Genomic DNA, 13733 nt, shown 5'->3' with positions numbered 1-13733 from the left:
GAGCAGTTGGAGGTGGGAATCGGTCGGAAAACGGAACGCTACTAGCAGCTTTCAGGGCGAAGACCGCCTCCTGGGGAGCGAATCGGAGAGCTTGTAGCGGTGCACCGAGGCAGCCTGGCGGACGAAGAGCCGAGGCTGATACGGCATTTGCTGTCAACATGGGGCTTCGTTCCGGCTGGAACAGCGGACGGTGCTGTGCTTCACGAATCAAGGAATATAGCGCAGCCAGAAGCGAAGAGCTGGTTGCTTTGGCAGGTTTCCTGGCATGATACAAAGAGAAGTGTGTGTTCGCTATGATAAGTACTGGCTGTAGTGCATACGAGTGATGCAGGGCTGTCACACTTGAGTTGCCTACTGATTACGCGGTGAAACGCTGGAGGCCGGTGTTGGCGTAGTGCATTCAACTGAATGAACACTGCTTGAAGGAAATTTCCGTAGTGAAAATCAGACAGTCATTGCTGTTGGGTTTCATTGTTTTGCCGTTCCGATATTCTGTGAGCTACGAAATACACTATAACATCACAGAGGAGCTATACAAATTGGTCACAAACTGATATTCGTATGATATCACGACGAGAAATGCAAAATTATAAACTTTGGCGCTGGCGAGGATAGTTAACAGGAAGCATTCGATCCAGGGCGTAAAGTCTTTGCGAATTCATTCCGCGTACTCAGTTGGACTGTAATTATGCCCCGTAGACAGGCACATGAACAATAGAAGCAAATGTCAGTATTTGAGAGAGGACCTGTAGATGGGCTCAAAGAAACCGGATGGAGTGACCGGTGAATCACTCGACATTTGGATGGGAGCGATGTCACTGATGACGCCGTTGGCAGGAATGGGTGAACCATCGCCAAAAAGTGCCCAGAAGGAAGCGGTCGTCCTAGACAGTCGACAGAGTGTGAGGACCGAGTAATCGCCAGAGTAGAACCCAGAGCACCCGATTCTTCACCAGCATCATCGATCCGACGTGCAAATCGTGCTTCAGTGACCAAAAGGACCATTAATAGGCGGCACACAGAAAAGGGGTCAAGCTCACGGCGCCCCTTGCGCCGACTACCATTGACCTCAAGACACCAACAAGACCATTTGCTGTAGTGTCGACACATTCAGCCCTAAATCTCATTGACTGGAGTAGAACTGTCTTCACTGATTTGTCCCGCCTGAACTAAGCCCCGATTACGACTGAAGATGTGCCCTAGATAGCAATGGGATACCAACATGACTGTCGTGCACCATACAACCCGACAACCAGGAGTGATGGACTGGAGTACTATTTCATATCATAGCAGGATCCCTTTGGTTGTCATCCGCGGCATCCTTACAACACAGCGGTACGTCGACGATATTCTGCGCGCTGTTTCGTTGCCCTTCATGGCAAGCCATCCTGGGATAAAATTTCAGCAAGATAATGCCCGCCCGCTCGCGAGGAGAGTTTCTACTGCTTGTCTTCGTGCTTGCCAAACCCCACCTTGGTCAGGAAGGTCGTCGGATCTCTCGTCAAACGTGAACATTTGGAATATTATGGGGAGAGCTCTCCAACCAACTCGGGATTTTGAAGATCTAACGTACAAATTGAAGAGAATTTGGCACGCTATCGCTCAGGAGGGCATTCAGCAGCCGTATCAATCACTGCCAAGCCGAATCACTGCTTACGTAAGGGCCAGAGGTGGACCAACGCATTTTTGACTTTCTCAATTTTTGAAGCTATTTATCTTGAATAAATCATCCAATTTTTTTTCTGAAACTAGTTATTTGTTAGTCTGTGCATGTACATCAATTGAGAATCAATTGCGAAAGTTTGGAGCATCATTGGCAGAGCCCTCCAACCAGCGCGGGATTTTGACGATCTAAGACGGTAGAATTTGGCACGATATCCCCCAGGACGACATCCAACAACTACATCTGTCAATGCTAAGCCGAATAACTGCTGGAATAAGGGCTAGAGGTGGACTAAGGGCCGGCCGGAGTGGCCGAGCGGTTCTAGGCGCTACAGTCTGGAATCGCGTGACCGCTGCGGTCGCAGGTTCGAATCCTGCCTCGGGATTGGATGTGTGTGATGTTCTTAGGTTAGTTAGATTTAAGTAGTTCTAAGTTCTAGGGGACTGATGACCTCAGCAGTCAGTCCCATAGTGCTCAGAGCCATTTGAACCATTTTTTTGGACTACGGCGTTATTGACTTGCTCAATTTGTGAAGTTATTGCTCTTGAATCATTTAATTTTTCTGAAATTTTAATCATTTGTTTGTCTGTGCGTGTATATCACATGTGGTGATATCCGTGTCATTCGGGTAAGTTCTTCGTGGTGTATCGTTTTTTTCCCCTTAGAGTATATATACATTGTTGGCTCCAATTTTGTCCATATTGTTTTGTCTGTTTACTATGAAGTAGGGTGTCGGCTTTTGTTGGGTATTTTTGTAATTTGGTCTTGTGGTGATATCCTTTATTGTGTGTCTCGTATCCTTTCACTATACGCTGTTGTTTGCGAAGATGAGTCAAATGTAAACCTTAAATTTTTTAAAAATATTATTTATTCCGCAGAAGAGGTACAAAGCTGTATCACTTATCAACATAATCTCCGCCAGGCTCAATGCAAGTCCTCCAGCGCTTACAAAGTACATTAATTCCTTTAGAAAAAAATTGTTTTGGTAGTCCGCGCAACCACTCATGCAACGCGTGGCGTACCCCTTCATCAGAACAGAACTTATTTCCTCCCATTGCGTCTTTGAGTGGTCCAAACATAGAGAAATCACTTGGTGATGAGGAATGGTGCCATTCCTTGCTCGGTCTCTTCGTTTCCAGTTGGTGGAAGTGAACCCAGGTTTCGTCCCCAGTAACGATTGTTGCAAGTAATCCATCACCTTCTCGTTCAAAGCGCCGAAGAAGTCCTTCACAAGCATCAACACGTCGTTCTCTCATTTCAGGAGTCAGCTGCCGTGGCACCCATCTTGATGAGACTTTGTGAAACTGAAGCACATCTTGCACAATGTGGTGTGCTGACCCATGACTAACCTGTAAACATGCTGCAATGTCATTCAGTGTCACTCGGCGGTTTTCCTTCACTACGGCTTCAACTGCTGCAATGTTCTGTGGAGCCACAACTCGTTGTGCCTCACCTGGACGAGAGCATCTTCCACTGAAGTCACACCATTTGCGAACTTCCTACTCCATTCGTCGGCTTGCTGCTGTGACAAACATGCATCACCTTACTGAACGTTCATTAGTCGATGAATTTCAAGAGGTTTCACACCTTCGTTACGCAAAAACCGAATAACACAACGCTGTTCTTCCCCGGTGCAAGTCGCAAGTGGGGCGGCCGCCTTAATACTGATACTGCGACGGTATGTGTGCATCTGCACTATGCTGCCACCTACAGGCCATTCTGCACGCTGTTTGTAGCACTCTTATCAACTTACAGGATAACGGCGTGAATTTTCGATTTGTTATTAGAAAATTAAGGTTTTCATTTGACTCACCTTCATATTTATCTTAATTCATGAACGAACTAAGAGGATATGATTGTTTGACATTCTCTCTATTGTGTTAGGTACTAGTGTATTATTGTTAAATTCTTTAGTCATTTGTGCCCCCTTATTGTAACCCTCATTGAGTCTGTTGAGGAATGTCATTAAATGTGTTTTGTGTGCATCAGTCCGTAAGTCATACTTTGTTTCTCTGGACGCTGAGGTCTTTGGCCGCTGCTTATTTTGTATGCGCTATGGATTGTTTGTACCTATTTAAACGTGACAATAAATAATTTCGGTGCCAGATGGAATATTATGATCTCTATAGACAAACAATAGATATGTTGAAGTTGATCCTGATTTGTCACATTCTGATATAGGCCTATTTACTTTTTTAGCCTTGAATAAAGTTTGGGCAGAGGGGAGTATGTCCGTTCATTATTTAACAATAACCATTCAAGTGAAGAAACCACTGTACGTCATTATTATTATAGTCCTGTGGCAACTTTTACTGTAGCAAAGGCGAAGGAGTTTGACAGCTCTTCGAGGCTGTAAAAGGAGGTAAGTGAAAACGGAATAATTCCTGGGCTGTAAAAGGAGGTAAGTGAAAACGGAATAATTCCTGGCTGTCTTGGACTGTGTCGAAATGGCCGCTTGCGCGGTACGTAACAATTGAGAGAGTGATTCTCACCCTTTTCAAGAGCTTGCAGTCTTTAACTATGCGATTTCACTGTCGGAACATTATACGAATGATAATTTTCTCCAGCTCAGTTCAACAGGGAAGCCCTCTACCTCCTACATATCGATCTAAAGCGAGACAGGTTTTCCTTTTTCTTTCTTTCTTTCTTTTTTTCCTAGAGCGTGAAACTAACCATAACCGTGGAATGTGGTACTAGGAAATAACCCGTTCGTACCTCCCTCGCTAATGTAAATCCCTTTTCTGTGCTACGACTAACGATTCCCTCGAGAATAATTCTCAAATTGTGGGCGTATCTAGTTTTCAAAATTATCAAATTTTTGCTGTCTCACTAAACATTCAATAATTGGTCTGTGCAGGTCAGTAAATGAAAGTCACACAGGAGCATGTTTTACGCTGTTGATAAACTGAACTGTTTTTGCTTAATAGGGTTGGGTTGGGTTGTTTTGGGGAAGGAGACCAGACAGCGAGGTCATCGGTCTCAGCGGATAAGGGAAGGAAGTCGGCCGTGCCCTTTGAAAGGAACTATCCCGGCATTTGCCTGGAGCGATTTAGGGAAATCACGGAAAACCTAAATCAGGATGGCCGGACGCGGGATTGAACCGTCGTCCTCCCGAATGCGAGTCCAGTGTCTAACTACTGCGCCATCTCGCTCGGTTTTTGCTTAAGAATTTTCGACAACGCCATCCCCAGCCTCTTACCACTCTCAACAGTTCATGTGGCACATTTCCGTGTTACATTCAGTTACAGACCTCATTGTCATCCTTGCTAAAACTTATACATTATGTTTTATGTAGTCTGCCTATGTTCCGACTAACACCTCTTGGTAACTGACGTAAAAGTATCTTCCTTATTTGGGAAGTCTACCGGGTAAGAACTAAAGAATATCCGTTGTGTGACCAGAACATGTGCAGCTGAAAATTTTAAGCCTTTATTTGCATTTCATGTCCTTGTGTTAATCCTTTTACAGTGCTTGAAACCTGGTTGGTAGGTAACCAGAGAGCGCACAGGATAAGTTTAAGGTCGTGGATGGGGCCACAGACAGCTACTGTGGGTTGCACAATCAAACACACAACTTTATTTTCTAAGAACCACTTACTTACACAAAAAGATCACAATTAACAACGCGGCAGAAGACTTAGTTAAAGAAAACTTGAGATGCTTGCCGGGCTTAAGGCCCCAAAACCACAGTAAACACAAGAACGACTGAAGGCCTGGCTTAGAAATCAAAAGCAACCAAAAGTAGTATGTAATTTTTTTTAATGCTGAAGGCCTACACTACACGTCTGAAGGACAACTGTAATTAAAGCAAATCAAAAAATTTTTCTAACCAAGAAATTTCCTTTTGAATTTACAACAGAACAGCCGGAGCCCGATTAAGGAAATATTAACGTATTGCACAGCTGAAGGCCACAAACAAATTTGAAACAACGGCTGAAGTCCTAGACAAGAAGCCAGATAAATAATTTTGAATTAATACAAATTTTCCTTTAAAGAATACACACGGCTGAAGGGGTTCATGCAAATCCTTGGCTGAAGGCCACACATAACACATGGAACAATTAACGGCTTAGGGCCTGGATTACAAACAATTTCAGATAGAACAATTTTTAAGAAAATTTTTTTTTATTAATCAATGCTCAAAATTTTAATTTAACACGGCTGAAGGCCTTTATGTAAAATTTAAAAAATTGAATTAATACACTGCGGAAGGCCTCGTACAATACTTCAACTAAAATGAAAATCACAATATAAACAAACAGAACAAATGGTGCTCAGAAGTGTTCCAAGGGTCGGCCTGGGAAGGTAGTTCAAACGTAAGGTGAGGTGAGACAGGCAGCCAAGAGTTAAAGTTAGGTAATCGGATGGCAACACAAACTTGGGACAGCCCAAGGACCGACCAACAATTTAACCAATTCCCTTACGTCCGACTAACGCCACAACGATGGAAAATGCTGGCTGAGGACGACGAGAAAACGAACAGCACTGCTAGCCCGAACGGCCCAGGGGCCAACAATCCGCAGATGAATGCAGAGATGTCACAATAGTTGAGGTTTCATAACAGGTTAACTAATCACTCAACTTCGGCGTCCAGGTTCGGTGGGCAACGAACTTTGTCGCTCTCGCAGCTAGCACCTCATGATTCGACAGTGCGTGCAATCCATCAGCGGTCCTGGTCTGGCCTCACGACGCAGAGACGTGCCTGCTGCTCCGTCCCAACCGAATCACTCAATCCAGCATGCAGACAGCATTAAAATAACTGCCCAGTCAAAACCACACAAGCTACACACCGTTCTGTGTAACACGTCCACAAACAACTCGAACAATACTAAAACCAGTCACTGTGGAACAACAAGGACAAATCACAAGTCGGCACATAGAGAGAACACAGAAGCGCTCGGCGACCAAACACACGTCGTCCTATAAGACGACCGACCGAACGACCAACCGAGATCGTCCCTACTCAAGTCATGTGTGTTGACAACAGTCGGGCGAATCATGGCTGTCCAGGCCTCACTGCTACTTTGCCCCGACTGAACTCCGGATGCATGCCGACCCAGAGACACTGGCTCGGACCCAACCATGCAGGGGTAACACCCAACATCTCCGCACAAGCAAGGAACTGACGCACGTCCCACAAGATGACCAACTGAAGGGGCCCAGAAACGGTCGGGCAAGTACTCGCTGTCCTGACCTAACTGGTGCTCAGTCCCAACTCCCTTGATGTCTGTTCGCAACTTGGACACACGACGACCCGGAGACACAGGCTCAGATGCAACCATCCAGAGGGAACACTTGCCCATTGGCCACCCGATATCTCTGCACAAGGAAGGAACCGATCCACGTCCAGCAAGATGACCAATTGAAGGGTCCCAGAAGCGATTGGAAGACCAAATACACGTCACCTGATGAGACGACCGACCGAATGGCCAACCATCGGTCGTCCCTGCTCAAGTCTCCCTCTGTCAGACAGTGCATGTGTGTCGCCAGCGGTCGGGCGAGTACTGTCCGTGCAGACCTCACTGGAGCTGCATCCCGACTCTCTTGACGTCCATTCACAACTTGGTCACACGACGACCTGGAGACACTGGCTCGGACCCAACCATGCAGAGGGAACCGAGCCACATCCCGCAAGATGACCAACTAAAGGGGCCCAGAAGTGGTCAGAAGACCAAATACACGTCGTCCTATGAGACGACCGACCGAACGACCAACCAAGGTCGTCCCCACTCAAGTCACGTGTGTCGGCAATGGTCGGGCGAGTCGTGGCTGTCCGGCCCTTCCTGGAGCTCCATCCCGACTCAACTCACGACACACCATGACCCGGAAATACTAGCGGTCGCTTCAAATAGTAGGACAGTGCTCTTATCGATAAGCGCTGCTGCTGCCACTCACTGACAGGAAAGCCAACAACTCAGTCACACCAGTAAATCGAATAAGAAACGAGACGGCAGTACCGCAAAGACAAGATGTCAAGTAATAAATGGCACGAACACGAGCCGCGCACGGCTCAGTGCTGAGAATTTTTGTCTGTTGACGTTGGTTTGTTATTATTTTATGGATAAAATACTAACAAGCCAACGTCAGACAGACAAGTTATTTATTGGTATGTTAAGGCTATCTAAAGCTCTTGCCTAGATCAGTATCACTACTCAAGTATTAGGCACTGATGAAGTAACTAAAGAAGAAAAGGAGTGTGGGTACCTGAGCTAGTCCCTGGAGGACTCTGTTGGTAAACAGTACGTAGTAGCCAGCCCACGCAGACAGCGGTGTCAGAACAGTCAGAATAGATGAGACGAGAATGCCGAACAACAGGACGACTTTACCACCGAAGCGATCAGCAAGCACGCCGCCTGGTATGTGCCCAACCGTATAGCCATAGTAGAAGCCTGCGAGGATCTCTCCTTGCATATGCTTATCCCACATGAACTCTCCATCCTGAAATAAAGATACAATGAAAATGTTTCTGATATGTTTCTTTGACATTGTACATTAAAACTTTACTGATACACCACACATGAAATTCAGCTAGAATGTTGTTGTGCAATGTAAGATACCCAGAACGGGTTTCATTGATGTGAATGATTGTTGACGGGATTTTGTGCGTGACTCACTGTTCATCGTTAAAAACAGTCGTCAATTTCTTGAATAATGCAGGAATTTAATGCGCTACTGGAGTGTAACCTGCTATCAGCCGTTTTTCCAACATAAAATACTCAATAATATTGAAATTTGGCGATTGTAGAATACGCAAAAATAGGCGTTATTTCACAAACAGGATTATCACATCAACATCAGACTCAACAAGCGTGTGAATGGACACGTCGTCATGTTAGAACGAAATCCCCTTTAGAGAACATGCCTTTATAATGCAATGATCACTACTGCAAAATGGTATGATCTGCTGATAATTACTCTGGAGAGCCAAAGAAACTCGTATACGTGCCTAATATCGTGCAGGGCCCCCGCGAGCACGCAGAAGGGCCGCAACACGACGTGGCATGGACAAGACTAATACCTGAGGTAGTGCTGGAGGGAACTGCCACCATTAATCCTGTAGGGCTGTCCATAAAACCGTAAGAGTACGATGGGGTGGAGATCTCTTCTGAACAACGCGTTGCAAGATATCCCAGATATTCATGTCTGGGGAGTTTGGTGACCAGCAGAAGCGTTTAAAACTCAGAAGATTGTTTCTGGAGCCATTCTGTAGCAATTCTGGATGTATGGGGTGCCGCATTATCCTGCTGGAATTTCCCAAGTCCATCGGAATGCACAATGGACATGAATGGACGCCGGTGATAAGACAGGATGCTTACGTGCGTGTCACCTGTCAGAGTCGTATCTAGACGTATCAGGGGTCGCACATCACTCGAACTGCACACGCCCCACACCATTAAAGAGCCTCCACCAGCTTCAACAGTCCCCTGCTGACATGCAGGATCCATGGATTCATGAGGTTGTCTGCATTCCCGCACACGTCCATCTGCTCGATACAATTTGAAATGAGACTCGTCCGACCAGACAACATACACTCCTGGAAATGGAAAAAAGAACACATTGACACCGGTGTGTCAGACCCACCATACTTGCTCCGGACACTGCGAGAGGGCTATACAAGCAATGATCACACGCACGACACAGCGGACACACCAGGAACCGCGGTGAGGGCCGTCGAATGGCGCTAGCTGCGCAGCATTTGTGCACCGCCGCCGTCAGTGTCAGCCAGTTTGCCGTGGCATACGGAGCTCCATCGCAGTCTTTAACACTGGTAGCATGCCGCGACAGCGTGGACGTGAACCGTATGTGCAGTTGACGGACTTTGAGCGAGGGCGTATAGTGGGCATGCGGGAGGCCGGGTGGACGTACCGCCGAATTGCTCAACACGTGGGGCGTGAGGTCTCCACAGTACATCGATGTTGTCGCCAGTGGTCGGCGGAAGGTGCACGTGCCCGTCGACCTGGGACCGGACCGCAGCGACGCACGGATGCACGCCAAGACCGTAGGATCCTACGCAGTGCCGTAGGGGACCGCACCGCCACTTCCCAGCAAATTAGGGACACTGTTGCTCCTGGGGTATCGGCGAGGACCATTCGCAACCGTCTCCATGAAGCTGGGCTACGGTCCCGCACACCGTTAGGCCGTCTTCCGCTCACGCCCCAACATCGTGCAGCCCGCCTCCAGTGGTGTCGCGACAGGCGTGAATGGAGGGACAAATGGAGACGTGTCGTCTTCAGCGATGAGAGTCGCTTCTGCCTTGGTGCCAATGATGGTCGTATGCGTGTTTGGCGCCGTGCAGGTGAGCGCCACAATCAGGACTGCATACGACCGAGGCACACAGGGCCAACACCCGGCATCATGGTGTGGGGAGCGATCTCCTACACTGGCCGTACACCACTGGTGATCGTCGAGGGGACACTGAATAGTGCACGGTACATCCAAACCGTCATCGAACCCATCGTTCTACCATTCCTAGACCGGCAAGGGAACTTGCTGTTCCAACAGGACAATGCACGTCCGCATGTATCCCGTGCCACCCAACGTGCTCTAGAAGGTGTAAGTCAACTACCCTGGCCAGCAAGATCTCCGGATCTGTCCCCCATTGAGCATGTTCGGGACTGGATGAAGCGTCGTCTCATGCGGTCTGCACGTCCAGCACGAACGCTGGTCCAACTGAGGCACCAGGTGGAAATGTCATGGCAAGCCATTCCACAGGACTACATCCAGCATCTCTACGATCGTCTCCATGGGAGAATAGCAGCCTGCATTGCTGCGAAAGGTGGATATACACTGTACTAGTGCCGACATTGTGCATGCTCTGTTGCCTGTGTCTATGTGCCTGTGGTTCTGTCAGTGTGATCATGTGATGTATCTGACCCCAGGAATGTGTCAATAAAGTTTCCCCTTCCTGGGACAATGAATTCACGGTGTTCTTATTTCAATTTCTAGGAGTGTATTTTCAGTCATCAACAGTCCAGTGTCTATGATGACGGACGCATGCAGAGACATAAAGCTTTGCGTCGTGCAGTCGTCAAAGGTACACGATATTTCGTTGAATGGTTCGCATGTTGACACTTGTCGATGGCCCAGCATTGAAATCCGCAGCAATTTGCGGAAGAGTTGCACTTCTGTCACGTTGAACGATTATCTTCTGTCGTCGTTGGTCCCGTTGTTGCAGGATCTTTTTCCGGCCCCAGCGATGTCCGAGATTTGATGTTTTGTCGGATTCCTAACATTCTCGGTACACTAGTCATATGGTCTCACAGCAAAATCCCCATTTCGTCACCACCTCGGAGAGGCTGTGTCCCATCGCTCGTGCTGCGACTGTAACACCACGTTCAAACTCAGGTAAATCTTGATAACGTGCCATTGTAGCAGCAGTAACCGATCTAAGAAAGGCGCCACACACTTGTTGTCTTATATAGGCGTTGCCGACCGTAGCACCGTATTCTGCCTGTTTGCATATCTCTGCATTTGAATACGTATGCCTATACCAGTTTCTTTGGCGCTTCAGTGTATATGCCCGCGTGAAACATTATACTTTTTGCAAAAAGACAGGTGTGAATGCTCGTTTTTCCTGGTGTTCTGCAGATAAAAAAACATACTTCGTTAGGACGTAATGTAAAAGTAGAATAGTCAGACGGTCCCGGCGGAGGTTCGAGTCCTCCCTCGGGCATGGGTGTGTGTGTTTGTCCTTAGCATAATTTAGGTTAAGTAGTGTTTAAGCTTAGGGACTGATGACCTTAGCAGTTTAGTCCCACAAGGCTTCACACACATTTGAACATTTTTTGAGAATAATCAGATCACAATAAATTTCATAGGTCGACAGTCCATTTTTACGCTTGTTGCATCACTGCAAGCTATTCTTTGCATTCACATTGCTCATGAGAGTTTTTGCATATGCAGCTCTACGAGAAAAGCTTCGTGTGCCCACCGCACTGTCTTCGTTGATAGTGTATTCTATAAAGTCCTTGAAGTCAGCGTTCTGTTCTGTTATAGTGGTCTTTTAGTTGCAGGTAACAATTTTCGTAGAACCCTCCTAATCACACAAGGAAGTTTAGTTTTTCTTTCTTTCAGATGTGAAACTGTTGTCAGAGGTTGGCTTATCAAGAGGAATGCAAAAGGTTGTCCTCATCAGGGTCTCAGGTTTCATCATTATGGTAGTTCAACTGAATACCAAAAGGATAAAAGACCTAATACCGACTTCCGCTTTCCCTTTGAGAAATTCATGCCGAAATTTATCCTTCTTGTTAATAACCTTTCTGTTAATCAAAGCTTTATTAGGCACAATCTCATCCGGAAAGAATGCGTGGCATGCGTGACGAACACATGCTCGTGTAACAATCGTACCACTATTTCGTCTGACTCCGGTAGCTGAGTGGTCAGCGTGACAGAATGTCAATCTCAAGGGCCCGGGTTCAATTCCCGGCTGGGTCGGAGATTTTCTCCGCTCAGGGAGTGGGTGTTGTGTTGTCCTAATCGTCATCATTTCATCCCCATCGACGCGCAAGTCTCCGAAGTGGCGTCAAATCGAAAGACTGGCACCCGGCGAACAGTGTACCCGACGTGAGGCCCTAGTCACACGACATTTACATTTACCACAATTGCAGTCATGTCACTTCCACAAGACAGGCCTCATGATACGTGAATTCTGGTAAGTTCCTACTCAACAATCTGCTCATTTACCAGAAGCACATCATCATCATCATCCATTTGCGTTATACAGCTCTGCTTAATCAAAACAGTATTAGAGTTTACATTTTCTCACACACAATTGTTGTTCAACTTGATGTAGAGCTTCCAGTCATTTACATTTTATCACTCTCTGCGCTTTACTTAGATACTCTCTTAAACCTTAAAGGAAATGTTAGATGAAAGGAGGTCCCAGTCTCATAGGGACAGAAATAATCATTATAAATATGGGTAAAATCTACTCCCGACAGTGAATGGCGATGTTGGCGACAATAGCCGAAAAGTCAAAGAAATGGTCCAACGGGGAAATCAAAGAAAATTTTAAAGACCTTTAGAGCCCCTTGCTAGAATAATTCGACTTCCTGAGCCAGGGTAAATTTACGTCAGCCGCAACTTACCTTGCGCCCGCCGGGACCCTCGAGCACCAGCTCGCCCGGGCAGGAGTCAGGGTCGCGGACCAGCTGGATACCTCCAGTGGCGTCTCTCTCCTGTAACGCCGTCCCGTTGACCATGTCGACGATGGCCACCGAGATGTTGACGCGCGTCGCGTAGCTGATGGCCAGCCCCAGTGTATTAAGTAGCAGCATGGTGTAGCGCGTCTTCCAGAACCCTGCGTCATGAACCGAAAGGTAGTCACTTCATATCATTTGAGGTCGATAAAGGGTTGTTTCTGCCAGCATTACTGTGCTATTTCACAGTTGACATTTCTTAACGTCTGTATGTCTGTTAGGGAAATAATCAAGACGAAGCAGTATTTAAGAATGACAAGATGTAGAAAAAGCAGACACTCATTCACAGTTTTCTAAAAAATATTTCATATCATTTAATATCGGTGCCGTCTTATTTCGTCAAATAATTGCATTATTGAAGAATTGTTGCTGTTACGGGATACAAGTTATAATTTCCTTTGAATTTACTTTGCTGAAAGGGCAGCGCGACCGGTTTCGAATTTATACTGTGTTCGTCAGACTGCTTATACGCTTGTGTTAAATTACGTGGACGTCGGATGTAAGTGAGGTACCATGAAATTATCTGTAACATTCGGTTTCATAGTCTTTCTTCAACGAATAACACTCATGCTGTTTTTCATGGCTTTACATACACCCATTGCGGTCATCACTACTATTCAAGTTCGTTAGGCAACAACACAAACTATCTTTTTTTGTCATTCGTTTTGACATCATTCGTTGGAGAAAGACGATGAAAACAAATGTTCCAGACTTTAAATTCACAACAACTTACTTGAAAACCCATGTCCATGTGCTTTGTTATAAAACATGTAAGCCATCTGATAAAGAAACCTGAAACGCTGTTTTTTTTTTTCTATGAAGTAAACCAAAACGTGATTCTGGCTGGTTGATGCTGTACACTATCAACAATCA

The 13733-nt window shown here is 46.4% G+C and overlaps 1 protein-coding gene across 1 annotated transcript in view; it reads right to left on the bottom strand.

Moving 5' to 3' along the window:
* Positions 1 to 13733, bottom strand: part of LOC124607040 (sialin-like) — a 100829-nt gene that overhangs the window by 64264 nt on the left and 22832 nt on the right. The window contains exons 2-3 of the mRNA XM_047139214.1: positions 12750 to 12961; positions 7867 to 8100 (exon numbers count right to left, since the gene is read on the bottom strand). Of these exons, the coding sequence (XP_046995170.1) occupies positions 7867 to 8100; positions 12750 to 12961 (446 nt within the window). The remainder of the gene's footprint in view (positions 1 to 7866; positions 8101 to 12749; positions 12962 to 13733) is intronic.

Source organism: Schistocerca americana, chromosome 3 (genome assembly GCF_021461395.2).
Source record: "Schistocerca americana isolate TAMUIC-IGC-003095 chromosome 3, iqSchAmer2.1, whole genome shotgun sequence".
Classification (NCBI taxonomy): domain Eukaryota; kingdom Metazoa; phylum Arthropoda; class Insecta; order Orthoptera; family Acrididae; genus Schistocerca; species Schistocerca americana.
Note: the sequence above shows the minus strand (reverse complement) of the source record. Positions and strands in the feature narration are given on the sequence as shown.